The following is a 19,701-nucleotide window of genomic DNA, read 5'->3' as shown; positions in this document are numbered from 1 at the left end:
TACCAACCCCACCGAGATCGACACAAAGGTCAGGATGCTGATCCAAGGGTAAACGTTCAATTGACAGTAACAGCTTTGTCCTCCCACCCTGCAGTCGTTCCAGTACTGACTCACCCATAGGTGGGAGACTAGGCAGGTTCTAGAAAAATTAGACCATCCTGGAGGATGCGTATGTCAGCAATGTCCTCTGACAGGGGTACCGTCTCGCACTACTAAACGATCCTCCTTTGACATCCTCACCCCTGGCAGAAGCCTTCAACCCCCATCAACAGCAGCTCCTGTGCGACAGTATAAATATTCTGCTTCACAAGGAGGCCATCGAGATTGTTCATGACCCAGTCCGACATCCGGGATTCTTCTCCCCTGTTTTTCTGGTCTCCAAGAAGGATTCAGAAAAAATTCGCATGATTCTCAAGGTTGTTATATTCAACCGATGCCACCTGGAATGACCACCTTGAGGCTGCTCAGGACCAGAATCAAAGCGAACAATTCCCTGATTAGCCTTGATATCCACTTCAAGTCTTACATAGACGACTGTCTACTAGGGCTACATCTGAAGGTGTGCCCACCTCCGTTCCGTTTGACAAAGATGCATTAAGGAGTAATGCGGGATACGTTAATTATCGTATTCGACATAATAAGCACCCAGGGCGCTCTGAAAGTTAGAAATAGGGGTCTCTTATTAGAATATTATTTTTGGTGAAAAACAACAGAATTGAAAGATCGTAAATTTCGTGGTTTATGCTGACAGCCTGAAATGTTATTATACGACAGATATATTTTTTCCAGAATTTAATTTCCCATAATTAAAATTAAGAATGCATATAGGTTACACACAACCAAATGTTTTCCCATAGACTTCTATAGTAACGTTATAATTTTTTTAAAATAACTAAGCATTCAACAGCTATTACCTGTACGTGTGTGCACAGTTTGGCCTTAGAGCAGCAATAAAAAAAATAAAAATGACTAGCTTAGCCAGCTCCTTTTTCTGAGTACCGGAAGCTAAACACACCACCCCCAGTTTCGCACCAAATGTCACCTACTTGAAAATAACTGTGGTCACATTCAGCATAAGTCATCATGTTGAAAAAGACAGTACTAAATATAGAAAAACATGGTCAGTTTTAATAACTGGATGGATGTACATTTGAAAGACATAAAAATCTTACAGAATATCCTCCAATCACAGCCTGCAGATATCTCTCAATCTGCACTGAAGGCTACCTACGAAAACCGCACTGTCCAAACTGGTTCTGATTTGGTGTAGTAGAACCTATAACATACGTATTACACACGAATAAATAAGTCCTGTGTACATTCATCAATCGGAAGGGGTGCTAATTGAGATAGTTTACTAGTCAACATATTAGCAAATATCGCCGTGGGCGCTTATTAGAGTGGGGCGCTTATTACGTCGAATACGGTAAGTAAAATCTAAATCTTTTTTACATTTGTATACTTATCCTGAATTTCTTCATTTATGTGCCCATGAAGTTGGCTCAAGTCTTCAAATATTACGTTTTAAGAAGTAATGTGCTCTTTTGTGACCTCACCACTTCCAGTTAAGGTAGCTGTGCGAGGGTACTGCTACACAACTAATTGGAACAAATTCTGCTGCAGCTGGACCTGTCACTGCTTCGGCTTTATGTTAAAAAAACCCAGCAAAAAATGCGATAAGGAGTAATGCAGGATAAGTATACAAATATAAAAAATATTCAGATTTTTCTAAACTAGTTGTCTGGCTAGCTGCTAGCCTGCGTGAAATAGTTTAGTTTAGGACAGGAGAAAAACCCCTCTTTAAATTAACCTTGATAGTGAGTCTCAGTAAAACAGTTGAAATAGTATTCTTTTGCATTGACAGATTTGACTTGATTGTTTGGTTGTAGGGAACACAGTATTCTTGTCTAAAATGTGGCAAAACAGATTTGCCAAACTTTATTTATTAGTTTGGAATAGAAAAAAAAGGATTCTTAGAAAGGAACCTTAACCTTAAGGTTTACATAAATTCAAATTAACTAAAACATTCTTAAAAAACTAAAAATGATGTGACACAAAATTTAGTTCATAATTCATGTCTATAATTCATAAAATAATGTCTGTTATCAAAAGAGCCTAGGTATTGCATGATTCTACTGACATATAAATTGGACAGGAAGTTTGCCCTATTTGATATAATGATCATCAAAATAGTTTCTTTAAACTTGTCTTATATTTGAATATCATTATGTTTGAAGAAATACAGCAAGATGATGTCAATCTTCTCTCATGCCACAGACTTGTCACAAACATTCAAACCATTGCGTCCGTGCCACTCCAGTAAAAAAAAATCGAAGGAGCAATCCTTGATAACCTACATAACCACATGTGAACCTATTGCTCAGCGTACAGCATTTAGCAACCTACTGCAATCAAACAAAATGGCTGCTATATTGCTCTTCCTCCACCATGTCCGTCCAACGCCGACGCGATATCAAGGTCGTCAGTATACGTCAGATATGGTATCATGTAGTGCAACCAACTTGGTAAGCACACTATTTAATGGCTTGCAGTTTCTAACATCAGTGGCAAAAACAACGTTGCAGCTGGTGTGACAGAAAACACCTCAACTCATATTATAGGCTGTATTTGTTTAGATTTCTTAGCTAGTTATTTAAATAACAAACTACCCTTTTTAGTGGTGTTGTATTATGTTCAAAGCGTAAATATGTCCCTTAACAATAGGGTTCATGTAAGTAGGTGGAAGAGCCTGTCAGTTAACCTTGTTCAAGGATTTTCAGTTTACATCACAGGTCAAGTGATTTTAAAGCAAGCTCCAATCAAACATAAAGTTAATCTTAAATTCAGCATCTTAGAAAAGAAATAAAGTTTTCTCTACCCCCATGTGAAGTGTAATAATTTATAGTTTTGTCCTGAACTAGAGAACCAATAACACAAGGTTACTCTTAAATTTGGCGTCTTAGAAAAGAAATAAAGATGGCTCTACCCCAAGTGTCCTCGTGCTTAACTATAATAGTACAGGACAAAACTATATTTTATTACACTACACATGGGATAGAGCAAACCTTATTTCTAAATATAGTGTGGAACACTACTTAGTAGGGAACCAGTCAACCTGAAATCCCATATTCTGGATGAAATTAATAAAAGAAAATACAATGCTCATTTAACTGAAAATATGGTTTCCGAATCCAGATAGTTATGTTGGCAATAATGGCTCGATATTAGGGCCGGGATGAGTCAAAATTTACTACCCGGGTACCCACCCAGCTATTACCCGACCCTACCCGGGTACCCACTATAGGTCTCAAGAGTTGGGATACAAAATGTCCCATTGGGAATAGTTTGACCGTAGCCATGGTAAAATGTGTTTAGATACATGTATAAAATGATCTGGTCATGCATACACAGAAGTTGACTGAAAATATATTTTTATTCAAACAGTAGTATAAGTAATGACAGTTCTGCCGCAACTCCACTGGAGCCAGATTGATATACCTATACTGCTACTACAGAGGGAATTTTGTATGCAAAAGTGATAATACTATTCAACAATCGTCATGAGTCGTATTAAAAGAAACATCAATATCAATTAATAATGGATAAAATTTACTATAGCCCACGAGGATATTGGAAAGGTATAGGAGCAATACAAACATTAGCCACTGCAGCTAAGGTATCTAAAGATGTGGCCAAGGATTGTCTAAAGAAACAAGCAATGTGGCAAATATACTTACTGGCACCGCGTTATATCCCGAGGAAGAAGTTTGATATTTTTACAACGAATGAAGTTCATCAGGCTGACCTCTTGTTTCTTTCCCATGATAAGGTAAGACGCAAAACAAATGAATACACTTTAACCGTAGTGGATGTGGCTAGTCGCTACAAGGAGGCTGATCGAACCATTAACCTCAAAAGATTCAACAGAAGTAGCTAATGCACTGAGCCGCATATATAAACAAGGACCACTAAAATGGTCCATGTTATTTCAAGTAGATCCTGGTCGCAAGTTTATGGGATCAGTAACTAAACTGTCAACAAAGCACGATGTCACAATCAGGCGTGGTGCAAAAGAGGCCCACCGTAGTCAAGCTATCATTGAAAGATTTAACCGGACATTAGCGGAACGTTTGTTTGGATATCAGTATGGGATTGAAATGAAATTGAACGATTAAGATCAGCCGAATGGATGACACGATTATCAGCTGTTGTATCAGCGCTGAATTATGAAGTAACAAGATTAATCGGGAAGTAACCATCCAATGCGATTAAAATGAAATCCGTGACTTCCGAATATTCAGCAGCGAGGACAGGCAAAGAACAAAAAACCTCCGGATAGAGTAAGGGTAAGATATTTATACCAGCCTGGTGAACCCGAAGGAGGCCTACGTCGCGCAACTGATCTGATTTGGTCACTGAAGATATATAACATTAGCCAGACAAATTTGTAACCAGTATACCGGAAGTTAAGCCATTTTGTATGATCGCGTGCTTCAACACCGAAAGATCACCAGGAACAAAAGAGATATGACGTGGAATATCAATTTTAACGTCCCTGCTAGATCGTTGAAGGGTATTTTAATGTTGTTCGAGGACCCTTCTGAAGCATTTCAAAGAGATACCGAGAAGTTCTACAATCCCAAGATTACAAAAGTAGAATTGACTATTGAGGGCGTGCCTAATCGACTATATAGTCAAGGCAACTCCCTTCTATAAAACGAAGGCCAGAAGTTAACGCGGTTGTGAAAGATCTGTCTCTCGGGGATGTATCGATAGCTGAATTCCTTACCACGAAGTATGCGCTATTGCTCGACATGCGAACTACAGATGATGACCAGTGGGCGGAGAATAGAAAATGCCAGTGAGGGTGTTACAATACAGCTAATGAAGCTCTTTGAAGCGGCTGGTAAATTAAACATATATTTGTACGTGATTATGGACGCGTAACTTAATATACAGAATGGAAGATTCATGCAAGCGATCTATTATTAATCTTTTTTCCTGAAGAACTGCACTGCGCTATCATCTGCGGGCAAACGGGTTGCGGAAAAACAGCTTTTATTCTAGATATTTTACAAAGCCATTATAGGGATGTTTTCGACCATATTATTATTCTGTGTCCGAATATAAACGTTAATAAAACATACCTATCGAGAGATTGGGTAATGAACGATCCTGGGGTGTGCAAAGTTGATCCGGGCGATCATTTACAAGACTGTTTACGAGTATGTCACGAAAAATACAAAGGACAATCAACCCTTTCCATAATAGAGGACTGTAGTGCGAGTAAAGAACTAACCAAAAAGAAAGATATGCTTTCATATTTAGCATTCTCCGGACAGCATATGGAGCATAGCGTTTGGGTACTTACTCAAAAATACAACTCTGTTCTGAAAGATCTCAGAGAGCATACCAAATGGGTAGCCCTGTTTCATTGCAAAGACTAAGATTCATTTGAGGAATGTCTATGCGAAATTGATGTTATTTCTACCAAGCTCAGAAAATTGTAAGCAGAAACGAAGTACTGTAAACTCGTATTAAAAACTGACCAACCAGCTTCTTATGCAATTGCTTAGCAAAAATAGCAAAAATATAGCAACTGCTGAGTAAAAATATAGCAAAATTTAGCCAAATATAGCCAAAATAGAAAATTTAGCAAAATATAGCAAAAATACGATAAATTGAACATAAGCGGTGATTTATGTACTTGTGGTTTGAAATACTCATTCTTTTGCAACATCTTATTATTTTCAGGCTGTATTGGATATGCCATATTTCATTATGTTAGTCTTAAATATCTCCTTAGGTATTACATTATGGAACTTATCGAACAACTGCTCCAAGAACCTATGGTAGATAAATCTTTAGATAAACATAGAGAAAGACTCGTGGCTTTGGTAGCCGGTGGAAAATGTTCCCAATACCACTGAAAAAGTTGATAACATGATCGACGAGAAAATGAAAAAACTATAAGCGTTACGAGTCTTGACTGGGAGCTACCATGACTAAAACAGTAGGTTTGGCTATGTTACAACAGTTGTAGCTAGTACGTTTCTTCCTATCCCGGCAGAAAATCATATGTATTTATGCGAATCTCTAGAGAAAGACCCATTCATCAAACAAGCTATAAGCGCAGTAAGCTGTGAGTTTTAGCATAGATACAGAATGTTCTAAGCGCCACTTACCACCGCTTTAATAATGGCTAGGTATTGTCAATTTAAACATACTTACCCACTTACTAATAATGGAGATGGAAATACTGCAAGTGAATGACAAAACACAATCCCCGATTGCACCACAAACACAGATTGCACAAGCACCACAAGCACCACAAACACAGATTGCACAAGCACCACAAGCACCACAAGTCCGAGTGACTAAGAATCCTCAAAGTCGCAGCCTGTAGGAAGGGTGTGCTAGCGAGGAAGGCAAAGGTCAACAATTCAAACACTGAACATAGCCCGATTAAAACTTGGGCTCCCTATGTACTTAGGGTTGTTGTTATAGCAGCGGTATGGTTTTATGACCGGAGAAGAGAAAACACCACAAGTTCAAAAATAAGATGAGGTTCAATTAGAGTTAAGCCGTCCTGTAATGTTAGAAAGCAATGACTACTCCAGTTACAGACAGTAAAATGTTGGTAAACGCAACGTATCATTCAGCGGTGGTCAGCGGCTTGGCCATTGGCTATGCCCGTAAAGCTAAAATGATTACTAAAGCCACACCACCCAAGCTAGATTTTAATGGCTATGATATCGGAATGATGGTCCTAGATGTAGGCCTAGCAGTGGCTACAAAAGATATGCTAATCAAACACAGGCTTATCCAAGAACACATAATAAAGTAATTAAACATTTGAATATTTTATAAACATAGCATGGCATCAATTGCGATGATGGTCGGTGGAGCTATTGTTAATGCTCTAACTTTTTCGGGGAGTAATTTATTTTCTAGTATGAGGGAATCAAACGCTAAAGAAATTGAAGAGGAGCGTAAACGACATAAAAAAGCATTAAAACAACTCGAAACAGCTCAGTCACAATGGGACAGGCGCAGAATGGAGAGATTAGATTTTAGAGGCTCAGAAAGACCGCGAGATAGTTTTTATAATGTTTGGGTTGTCGGGTTGGTAGTTGCGATTTTCAGCTATACAATTACACATAAGCTATGATCTATTACACACCAACTGAAAATAACCATGACTGGTATGTCTATTTTTAGCTATATTATTATGCATAAGCTATGATCTATTACGCGCTGAGTCTTATCAGCTATTAACCCTGACTGCTCAGCTATGTCGGGCTTGACTGGCTGACACGCATTTAGAGAAATGATACTAGAAGTGTAATTTTTATCACAATGGCGAGGGGCACATCCAGATGTAAATTTACACTCATGGGAAAACCAATTCAATGCAACAGACATTGTGTCGGTATATATTGTGGTATACATGCCATTGCAATTAGAAAAGGGCAAGTTAAAAATACGTGTTCTGAATGTGGGATTGGGGTCAAAGGTAGTTACTGTTTATGTAAGAGTCACGGTGCTGACATAAAATGGTTTCAAATTATTTATAAGAGGAAAAAGGATTACCGCAATGAGATAAATAGATTGGGTAGAATTCAAACCAATTAGATATTAGTTCACATGTAGTTGTATATCACAATGACTTACGTCAGAGAGCTGAAAGCTTTGGCAAAACAACGTGGTCTACGTGGTTATTCTTGAATGAGAAAAGCTGAAGTGATTGCTTTACTCGGTTTGGAATACAACAAACCCCAGGCTGTTAGAGAACTCAAAGCTCAAACGAAAAAAAATGGTCTGAGAGGTTATTCTCAAATGAGAAAAGCTGAATTGATGGATTTACTGAATGTTGATGTTGATAAACCAGTTGATGTTGATAAAAATCAATCAGTTGTTGAGTTAAGATTTGTACCCACAGCCGGCGTTGGTAAATATCTAAGAGGTTGGAAGATGGATATTAATTACAACGTGGATGTTAATGATGTTAAACCCATCGTATTGAGCAAAATTAACGAGGTGTTAGATGATTTAAATAGTATGAAATACCAGCTGACAGTTAAAATGTCATTGAGTAAAAATGATGCCGAATATACCAAACCTTATTTCCAGAGCAACCAAGAAGTTATAACCGAATCTGATTCTATAAGCGCATCATTAGATGCTTCAATTCAGCGGTTACAAGAAACTTTAGAACTCTGGACTAATAGTGGTTCTGGTTGGGGTGTGGATAGAATCGATAGTTTATATTTAGATATAGCAAATTATATGCCTTTCAAAGGTGGATCTTATATAGATTTACCCTCATATTATAATAAGAAAAAATTGTTGTACACAGGATAAGCTCTGCTCCGGAACATATTCCCAGAATCAATTCATTTCTGACCGAAAAAGATGGTAAATATCATTATACATGGATAAAGAGCAAAAGCAGGCTATTATGTGATCGAACAAAACATCATGAAAAAAAATATTTCTGTGGAAGATGCCTGCATGGGTGCAGCAGACAAGATCAATTAGAAACCCATAATGAAGACTGTGGAGGTGTTGGACAGACTGCTATCAGGATCGATATGCCTAAAGAGGGAAAAAATATATTAAAATTTGAACACTATTGTAATCAAATGTCAGTACTGTACATAAACATTTACAGTGACTTCGAAGAACTTATCAAACCTATAGAAAATACCGAACACAATACGACATACAAAACTCAAGAACATATTCCTTAAGGGTTTGGATATATAGTTGTAAGGTATGATGGGAAAACAAACCCGCCCGTGATTTACAGAGGTCCTGATGCAGCGGAAAAGTTCCTAGAATATCTACAAAATGAAGAGAGAATAATCAGGGAAAATTTAAGAAACCTATGTGTATGACGAGGGATGATTGGAGGGCCTATAAGAAGTCAACGATTTGTCATGTTTGTAATAAACCCCTGAATGGGGATTCCGTAAGAGATCATTGTCACGTCATGGGTAATTATCGGGGAGCCGCGCATAACGAGTGTAACTTGAAACTAAAAATGAATTCTCAAACAATACCCATCCCCGTTGTGTTTCACAACCTTAGAGGATATGATTCTCATCTTATTATGCAAGCTATCTCAAAGACCGATGAAGGCTTAACGTGCATTCCTAATAATGTGGAAAGATATATATCATTCTCGTTGACTAAAACTATACATTATATGGACAAGGATGGGAAAGCGAGAACAAAACAAAGTAATGGACTTAGATTCATAGACTCTGTACAGTTTCTGTTATCTTCCCTGGACAATTTAGCTAATGCGAAAAATCCCGATGACTTTGCAATAACAAATCAATATACTGATCAGATAACTCGTCATTTGTTGTTGAGAAAAGGTGTATATCCTTATGAATATGTGGATGATTGGTCTAGATTTGACGAAACTAAATTACCACCCCTTGTATCATTCTATAGTAACTTAACAGAATCTAAAATAACCGATGCCGATTATGAACACGTCCTTAATGTGTGGGATAAATTAGGTTGTAAGAATATAGGTGATTATCACGATCTGTACTTAAAAACCAATGTACTGTTACTCGCTGATATATTCGAGACATTTAGAAAGACATGTTTAAAACAATATGGCTTGGACCCGGCATGGTACTATTCCAGTCCCTGACTATCGTGGGGTGCATTGTTGAAGAAGACCGGTGTACAACTAAAACTACTAAACAATTACGATATGCACTTGTTTGTTGAGAAAGGATTAAGAGATGGAATATCGATGACAGCGAAAATGTATTCTAAGGCTAATAATAAATTTTTGGAAGGATATGATTCGAGTAAACCCGATGCGCACATATTTTATCTCAATGCCAACAATTTGTACGGATGGGCAATGAGTCAACCTTTACCCACGGGTGGTTTTGAGTTGGTTGATGTGAATGATATCGATGTGATATCGATCCCCACAGATTCCAATGTGAATAAAGGGTACATACAGAGGTAGAGACTAACAGTTTCAGTCCACTAGTCCTTATAATGATAGCATATAGCAAAACCTTTAAAAATGTCAAAATTCTACTTGTCCTTAGGATACCTTTACTATTGGGCAGTTTGGCAAGGACTATAGGACTAGTGCCAATTTCTAACTCTGACATACTAGGAGTTGACTTGGAATATCCAAAAGAGTTGCGCAAAGACCATAACAGTTATCCGCTAGCTCCCGAAAGATTTATGTTTAATAAAGATTGGATTTTGGAATAACAACACTCCGTGATGGGCAATACTATGTAAGCTAACGTAGAAAAACTCGTACCATTTGATGGATAAGACAAAATATATAATTCACTATAGAAATCTCCAGTTACATCTATCGTCAGGCATGAAACTAAAGAAAATACACAGAGTTCTAAAGTTTGATCAAAGCCCTTGGATGGAGCCCTAAAGGCTTAACACAGATTTAAGAAAGATTGCTACCAGCGATTTCGAAAAGAACCTATATAAGTTCATGAATAACTCCGTATTTGTGAAAACTATAGAGAATCTAAGGAAACGTGTTGATGTTAAATTAGTCAGATCTAATGAGGAAGAAAGACTTAGGAAACTTATAGCCAGTCCGGCTTTTAACAGAAGCAAGATATTCGATAACGACTTAGCTGCACTACATATGCAGAAGAGTAATATAAAATTCTACAGACCGGTGTACGTTGGTATGAGTATTCTTGACTTGTCAAAACACTTAATGTATAACTTTTATTACAACGAACTTAAGAAGCAATACGGCGATAGATGTGAGGTGTTATATACTGACACAGATTCTTTGTTGATGGAAATACAAACCGAGGATGTATATAAAGATATGGCAGAAAAAATAGATATGTATAACACGAGCGATTACCCAAAAGATAATCTACTGCACAGCGTAGTAAATAAAAAGGTGTTAGGTAAGGTGAAGGATGAATGTGCTGGGACCCCTATTGATCCAATGATCAGAAGTATTGTATTTGAAACTATTATTTTATCAGGAATAATTTATTCCAATATCATGTCATTTAAGTTGCAGCTTTACTGTATATATTTGAAATAAATTAACAACCATAAACGTAGCACTTTAGTACAGCTGATTGCTATTGCCAGATATCTTTTCTTTGACCAATCACTGTCGATAGTACGGAAAACTTGCCTTATACACACCGATATACAGTATTCAGTTTTGCAAAATGTTTCTTCAAATGAAGATGTCAAGATAAGATGGGTTTCACTGTACACATATTGTCCCATTCCAATAAATAATAAAAATATTTGACGATTTGTTGATAGCAGATAATAACTGACAAATATGTATAGAGCCGGGAGGCAGTACTCGGACAGCGGTAGTAGGCGGACACTCACCAAACATATATTTATAGGTAATTAGGTAAACTGCTGATACCCAAACTTAACAGGCAAGCATAATCCGTTTATCCCATAGGCCATTTAAAAATGTGTCTGCTAGAGATAACTCTCTAAACAAACCGACTGCCACGCCCGTAAGTTTTCATACATTATCGCCAAACAACTCATTTTGAATTATCTTTGGTGTAAGGTAGAACTTTTAGTAAATGTAAAAAACATTCCAATAAAGAATTTTCAATAGAGGGTACTGTTTAAGCGATGTCCGGGTACTACATCGATGAAAAAGGTGGTAAAGGAGTACTCAGACATGTTTTTTTTTAAAATTAATCAATTACAGTCGTGCCCCGCTTATACGGACTTCAGATATCCGGAAACCTCGGTTCCCGGACGATTTTCATTGAAAACGAAATAATTACTATGTAAACAAGTGACACTGAGTTACGTTTGAGACGAGCTTGTTTATTGTACATGTAATCCCCTTCGATAAATATGGCGTCTGTGGAGGTCAGAGGTCAAAGTTGTGTAAGTATGGCCTGTCAATCAGCGAAACGTAAGGGTCACGCAGTTACAGCATGCGAAAAAAAGGAAATTTGTCTGTTTAAAGAAAAACACCCGTCAGCAAGTTAAGAAACCATCAGTAAGCATTATGGCACTGAATTTGGACATACCATAGGAAAATCGACAATTGGTGACAGTTCAAACTTCCATGACAGACTTTTTGAAACGTGTATGAATAAAGATTGAGTGGATGTATATGTTTGCTCTGTCATCTGTCATGAGTTGCATAATTGAAGGGAAGTAACTCTTCCAGTAAGAAGCTGGTTTCAGTTATGCGGAAATTCGTTTATACGGACGAATTGTGAAATGACGCAAGTGTCCGTATAAACGAGGCACAACTGTATATATCTTCACATTTTAACATATAATATGTTATTTTTGGTGTACATAGTGATGTATAACTTAATATAACTTAATGCATGATTTATAAAACAAGATGGAATCTTTATTTGTATATATATCATAAAGTAATTATATTTTGATGTCTACATTCAACCTATACAAAAAATAAAGTAGATTTTCTTCAAAAACATTCTTAATAGTCTGTGTGTCATTATCTATTATTGCATTTTAATTTTACAGATTTTTAAAATATCTATAGAATCTTTTCTATTTATTTCGATCTACTAATATATTTTTCAACGTTTCGGAAGTGAGCCAACATGAACGTAAACCTTTGCTTAACCTTGAAATCTAAAAAAGGCAATTGAAACAGTCACCGCTCGCAGAATATCCGTAGGAAAAGCGCCTGTATCTTATGTTATTCCTCATGCTAGAGGATAAAATAAAACAAAAAGTGCTAATGGAATATCAAACAGATGAAGAGGATCAACTCGCCCCATGGGTCATACAAATTTCAAAGATTGGGTCTGGTCGTGCCTAAATAGACTCATAGTGTTGGTCATACATGCATGTCAGGTGTATCAAGACACACAAATACACTTACCTATCATTTATAGATAACTGTAGTATTATATACATTTGCATCTTACATTGATATAAATTACCTAACATGATTATATTGTAGCATAGGTATGTTGTGTGTGAGATATAGCTGAAACACTACTCGTTATTGTAAATTTTAATATTTGTATATTTTCTTTCTTTCAATAGGTATTTTTTCTCATTTTTCATGTGATACCACTTACATTCATGGCATTGATTGTGGTTCTTGAACCCAACTTAAATTGCTTAAATTCCAGATTTTCTGCCTCCCTGCACTTGTTGCCGCGGGAACAAATCTGGTCGGGGCCGCCCCTTCTGCTGTGATTGTACAACGCCCTGTACTTTCACAAGGCAGTGCCGATGTTGCAGTCATTCGTCGCTGTGATCCTTCAGCTCATACGAGTATCCAGGACACACCTCGCTCAACGTGCTTGTCAACCCCCATCTATGTTGACAGCAGCAGCGCTCAGCCGAGCTTCGCAGTGCTCCCAACACCACCGGCGGCTCCAGCACTCCCAACGTAGAGTCTGCCTCCCATGGCACGACATACGACCGTTCACGGTCTCCTACACCATCTACGTCGACAACGCTGATGTCTCCGGCGCTCCCGGCGTCTCTGATGTCTCCGGCACTCCCGGCGTCTGCAGCGCCTCTGATGTCTCAAGCGACTCTGATGTCTCCGGCGCTCCAGCGCCTCTGATGAGTCCGGCTCCTCTGATAGTCCGGCGCCTCTGATGTCTCCGGAGGCTCTGATGAGTCCAGCGCTCTCGGCGCCTCTGTTGAGTCCGGCGCTCCCGGTGCCTGCGGTTTACGGTCTCCTACACCTTCTTCGTCGACAACGCTGATGAGTCCGGCGCTCCCGGCGTTCCCGGTGCCTCTGATGAGTCCGGCGCTCCCGGCGCCTCTGATGAGTCCGGCGCTCCCGGCGGTCTCCTACACCTTCTTCTTCGATAACGCTGATGTCTCCGGCGCTCCCGGCGCCTCTGTTGTCTCCGGCGCCTCTGATGAGTCCGGCGCTCCCGGCGCCTCTGATGATTTTGCTTCAGTACGCAAAACTGTTTCATCATGCCTAAAAATAGCAACATATGACAGGATCTCCATTAATAGCTCAGATCAGGCGATCATTCAAAACATGTACACAAGACAAGTTGCTTACAGGCTGAACAGAGAGGTAAAATGGCAACCAGAAAATATAAAGAATGAGGTTGTTCTTGGACTGATGAAGAAACCGAGGCTATTCTCGGTGTTTGGAGTGATGAAAACATAGAAGACCAGTTGGACGATCCCAAACGGAACAAAGGTGCAATATATGAACATTTGTCATCAGAATTGCAGAATCGGGGCTTTGAAAAATCAAGCGCACAATGCAAGATCCGTATGCATACTTTAAAGAAATCCTTTAGAGCGTGCAACAAGCAGCTAAAAACCTGTGGCAAAGACCGAAAACTATGCAAGTTTTACAACAGACTGAATAAATCCTGGGAAATCAGCAAGCCACCACACCTGTGCAGGTTGTTGAAAGCATGACAAGAAAGCGGGGATTGATCGAATCTGATGATACAGGTAAGTCTGATATTGGTAATGATGATGACCTGGAGATGGAGACAGAAACGGTAGATACTAAAGCAAGAGAGATCAGTTCAGAGTACTTGAGTACTTAGTAATTGAGCCCAGGGAAGATGAACAGAATGAAGGTAGTGGCGAAAATACTACAGAGGATGGAGAAATAAAGGCAAAGGAAACTGAAAAAGAACCTAAAAAGAAGACTATAGAGAAAAGACAAAAGAAAACACGATTGGAAGTGGCCCTAGGTTCAGTCATGAAAGGCTTTGGAGAAAGTAATGAGACGTTCGAGAAGATGTTCTTGGATGTTGAAACTAAAAAGGTTGATGCAGAGTTAAAGAGAATTGATCTGGAGCAACAGAGGATCGAATCTAAGGAACGCCAAAAACGCGAAGAATGGGATCACCAGTTCAGAATGATGCAGATGATTTTGGGAAGAATGACGCCTCAGTCGCATCAGCACCAGTCAGCCTGGTCCTGGATCTCAGCACTTTGGGAATGACCCTCCCCTACACCCAACACTGACCGACAGTTCCATCGCCAGGCCTCCACAAGGTCCAACTGCAACAAATTTCCAAAGAGATTTGCAACTGTCCTGAACTCTGCAGAGGATGCAAGCCAGTAGACCTCTACAGCTACTTTATGGTCAATGTCTAAACGTTCCCTTACTGGCACAGGCTCATTGGACAGGGATTCCTGCAGTTCCTGACAAAGGAAGTAAAATGTTTCCTTTGTCATCCGAAAATTTTCAACCCAATCTTTGTCAACCTTCCTTTTACGATGTCATTCCACCAGGGTCTGGACCTCTGTTTTACCCACACTTTTCTATCATGAGTAAGACCCAGTGCTAAACCAGTGGATAGAAATATAGGAAAATCTTGTAGCCTGTTCATCTTGGTTTTAAGAGCGAGTGAGTGAATGAGTTGTAGAGACCTACTCTGAAACTTACATCAGCAAATATAATTTGCACACGGTGCACTTTCTTCATGTGAACGCTAAGTATTTTTACTTTTTGCTTATATGTGCAAATTTACTCCGTATGTAAAGGTACTCAAGTGTGTATATTTTGGCATGTGAACAGGGTATAAGCGTCTGAAAATTAACCAGTCATGTATGATAACAGCAGCTGTCACTAAGTAACATGAAGAAATACCTACGTTTTCGAAGCTTTGTATGAAGAACATGTACCCTGGTACGTCGAAGACTGCCAAGTGACGCACCATTAGAAGGCATATAATTTTGTTGATATTTTATATTACTTTGTATAAAATATTTAAAGATTTGCTTGAAACTTATTTATTTTGCTCTTTGACATGTCCGACGTGGACCGGTTGTCAAACTTGAAGTGTGTGTTCAAGAATTATATTTTCAATAACATTGCAGGAAATGGTGAATATTTTTTTTTGATTTAGCGATAAAAAATGATAAAATGAAATGGAATACGTATTTCATACATTGTGAAATACAAGAGATTTAAAAAATGAATGATATATGACAGCTAGGTTCATAAGATTATATACTATTTTGACGTGATTATGGCTTGGTTGGTTTACGGCCTGTGGTGTCTGGGGTCACGAGGCTTCTTGGCCGGTGTATCGGCCTATGGTGTTGAAAGAGTCAAATTCATGATTTTTCTGTAATCACCAAGAGATAAGTGTATTATAATATTTCGTTGCATTTCTCAAATTTCACTCGCAAATGCGACCATATCACTCGCAACTTAGAGTCCTGCTCTCAAACTAATGAATATTTTGGCATAAAACAAAACATGTGAAACTATTGCCTTTTAATGTTTTTATTTATTTTTAAAAATGTCATGTTTGTTTCCTGCCAAATCTCAAAAGCTTTGAATATTTTTGCATGAAACCATTATCTTTCCATGGTTTGTGATTTGCTATTATTGTTTTTTTTGGATTTGCAAACACATTTACAATAACAACTTTAACTAATGTTGCAAAACAGAGGAGGGGAGACATATGTTTTTGTGTAAAAACACATTCTAGTTGCATTTGCAAGGCTAACCTTTTTTCCAAACAGTTCTTTTTGCAAAATGTTTCCAGAGATGGACATGGTAGAGGGTACTTGTCCAGGTGAGCTTCTTACTTCAACGATGACTTCCTTTTTTGTTTCAGGCAATGGATTTATCTCAACATCTATGCTGGATGAGGTCCTCAGTGCTCTAGATCTTGTCTCAGAGAAGGAATAGTAAGTACTGCCGATCACGCTGCTGAGTGTCCCATGAAGAATCAGTCTGGTCAGAGTACCGTGCTTCCAATCTTGGTGCACACACTTTCAGACAAGCTTGACCAAATTTCCTGTGGGTCAGCTACAGTGTGTTACATTAATTACTCTTAATTCAGTTTGTTTCTTTCAATGGTTTTGTTACTATATAGTAATGCCCAGAAAATATATATTTAGTTAGTTTGAAAAGTAATAAATATGAACATTTATAGCTCAACTTGATAACATCATTGTGAGCTTATGTTATCAGTCTTTCAATCCACTGAAAATCTCTTCTGAACATGTCAATGTCATTTTCACATAACAAGTTCTACATGTCTTCTCTTGAACAAAAAGTGGAAACACTTCTCTCAAACCAAGCCATTTGCAGAACTTGAAAACCTCTCCCAGTCTCAGCTCGTGTGTGACTCACGTGGTCATTCTTGTCTCTTTTGCCATGTGTTGAACACACATTCCTCTTCAGTAAAATTTGACACTCTTCAGCTGTATGATCAATTTTTTAACTTATCCTGCATTACTCCGTATTGCATTTACTGCTGTCTTTGACAGAGTGACGAACTGTGTGAGATCCAGCTGCTGAAGAAAGTTGTCCCAACCAGCTCAGGAGGCAGCGCCCTCTCACAGTCGGCACGTGACCCGGAAGTCATGACGTCACACAAAAACACATAACTGCTTTGTCACCTCCACGGACGGACGTACTGTGTATCCCTTGTGGAAATTAAAGCTTATTATTTGTTTTTTATATTTTGCGTGTTTCTACATTCATTATATGCTGCTACATTGTTACCTGTTATGGGCCGTGACCTTAGGGTCTTCCCATTCGTAAATTGTAACGTTTATCGCTCGTCTGTGGCTCACGTCACAGTAATTTACGGGCGCAATGTTGTTCCCGCCATTTTGTTTTCTTTCCCGCCATTTTGGCCATTCACCACGTGGCCACGTAATGTCGTGTTCTGCGTTTTGAATTCTCTCTTTGGCTTGGGTAATACATTACATTTATGTATGTTGTTTTGGTGTGCTTAAAGCCTTGCCTTTTCGCTACCTCTCAGCGTAATTGTTTCTTCTCATAAACTTCAATATAATACGAAGTTTTTGAGTTACATTATGTCTCCCGTACTCTGTGGTTTTGCCACATGGTTACGTGTTTGCACATGGTTATGTGTTTGCTTAAAGCTATGCTTTTTCGCTACCTTTTAGCGTCATTGTTTGATCTCATAAACTTCATTGAAATACAAAGTTTCTGAATCACATTATGCTTCCCATACTTTGTGATTGGCCACATGGTTATGTGTTTGCTTAAAGCTATGCTTTTTCGCTACCTTTTAGCGTCATTGTTTGATCTCATAAACTTCATTGAAATACAAAGTTTCTGAATCACATTATGCTTCCCGCACTTTGTGGCTTTGCCACATAGTTATGTTTTGCTTAAATTCCAGATTTTCTGCCTCGCTGCACTTGTTGCCGCGGGAACAAATCTGGTCGGGGCCGCCCCTTTCTGCCGTGATTGTACGACGCCCTGTACTTTCACAAGGCAGTGCCGATGTTGCAGTCATTCGTCGCTGTGATCCTTCAGCTCATGCGAGTATCCAGGACACACCTCGCTCAACGTGCTCGTCGACCCCCACCTACGTTGACGGCAGCAGCGCTCAGCGGAGCTTCGCAGTGCTCCCAGCACCAACGGCGGCTCCCAACGTAGAGTCTGCCTCCCATGGCACGACATACGACCGTTCACGGTCTCCTACTCCACCGGCGGCTCCAGCGCTCCCAACGTAGAGTCTGCCTCCCCTGGCACGACATACGACCGTTCACGGTCTCCAACACCACCACATCAACGCTGATGTCTCCGGCGCCCCCGGCGCCTCCGGCGCCTCTGATGTCCCGGCGCTCCCGGTGCTCCCGGCGCTCCCGGCGCCTCCGATGTCTCGGCGCCTCGTGCGCTCCCGGCGCTCCCGGCGCTCCCGGCGCCTCTGATGTCTCGGCGCCTCGTGCGCTCCCGGCGCCTCCGATGTCTCGGCGCTCCCGGCGCCTCTGATGTCTCGGCGCCTCGTGCGCTCCCGGCGCTCCCGGCGCTCCCGGCGCCTCCGATGTCTCGGCGCTCCCGGCGCCTCCGGCGCCTCTGATGTCTCGGCGCCTCCGATGTCTCGGCGCCTCCGATGTCTCGGCGCCTCCGATGTCTCGGCGCCTCCGGCGCCTCTGATGTCCCGGCGCTCCCGGCGCCTCCGGCGCCTCAGATGTCTCGGCGCCCCGTGCGCTCCCGGCGCCTCTGATGTCTCGGCGCCTCCGGCGCCTCTGATGTCTCGGCGCCTCCGGCGCCTCTGATGTCCCGGCGCTCCCGGCGCCTCAGATGTCTCGGCGCCTCGTGCGCTCCCGGCGCTCCCGGTGCCTCTGATGTCTCGGCGCCTCGTGCGCTCCCGGCGCCTCCGATGTCTCGGCGCCTCCGGCGCCTCTGATGTCCCGGCGCCTCAGATGTCTCGGCGCCTCGTGCGCTCCCGGCGCCTCTGATGTCTCGGCGCCTCGTGCGCTCCCGGCGCCTCTGATGTCTCGGCGCCTCGTGAATTCCCGGCGCCTCTGATGTCTCCGCGCTCCGGCGCCTCCGCATCCTCTGATGTCTTCGGCGCTCCCGGCGCCTCTAAGGTCTTTGATCTCATGATCTTCGACGCCTCTAATGTCTCTGGCGCCTCTGACTACTCCGGCGCCTCAAGAGTTACGGAAGAAGCGCCTATGATATATCCGGCGCCTAAGATGACCTCCGGCGCCCAGATCAACAAGCTTTATCAAGCTCAGATCAACGAGCCGACTATCCGATCTTCTACTGCGGCTTAAGGGGCACCATCGGCAATCGCCTCCCCGGCGCCACTGCCCTCTTCTCTTGCTGCCCTCTTCTCTTGCTGCCGTCTCATAACTCGTCACACGGAGAAGCATGGTGAAACAACTGTCGCCGCTCCTGTCGCTACTCTCCCGTCAGTCTTCGGGATCGTGACTATCGTTCTACTTCCTGGGTGG

General features: G+C 40.7%; 1 protein-coding gene across 1 annotated transcript in view; it reads left to right on the top strand.

Moving 5' to 3' along the window:
• Positions 1-19,701, top strand: part of LOC139473389 (ubiquitin carboxyl-terminal hydrolase MINDY-3-like) — a 75,875-nt gene that overhangs the window by 32,079 nt on the left and 24,095 nt on the right. Inside the window, exon 10 of the mRNA XM_071255946.1 lies at positions 16,590-16,662. Within this exon, the coding sequence (XP_071112047.1) occupies positions 16,590-16,662 (73 nt within the window). The remainder of the gene's footprint in view (positions 1-16,589; positions 16,663-19,701) is intronic.

The sequence above is a fragment of the Haliotis cracherodii genome, unplaced genomic scaffold (genome assembly GCF_022045235.1).
Source record: "Haliotis cracherodii isolate W230 unplaced genomic scaffold, xgHalCrac1.p SCAF_28, whole genome shotgun sequence".
Taxonomy (NCBI): Eukaryota; Metazoa; Mollusca; class Gastropoda; order Lepetellida; family Haliotidae; genus Haliotis; species Haliotis cracherodii.
The sequence above is the reverse complement of the archived record's forward strand: the minus strand, read 5'-3'. Positions and strand labels throughout refer to the sequence as shown.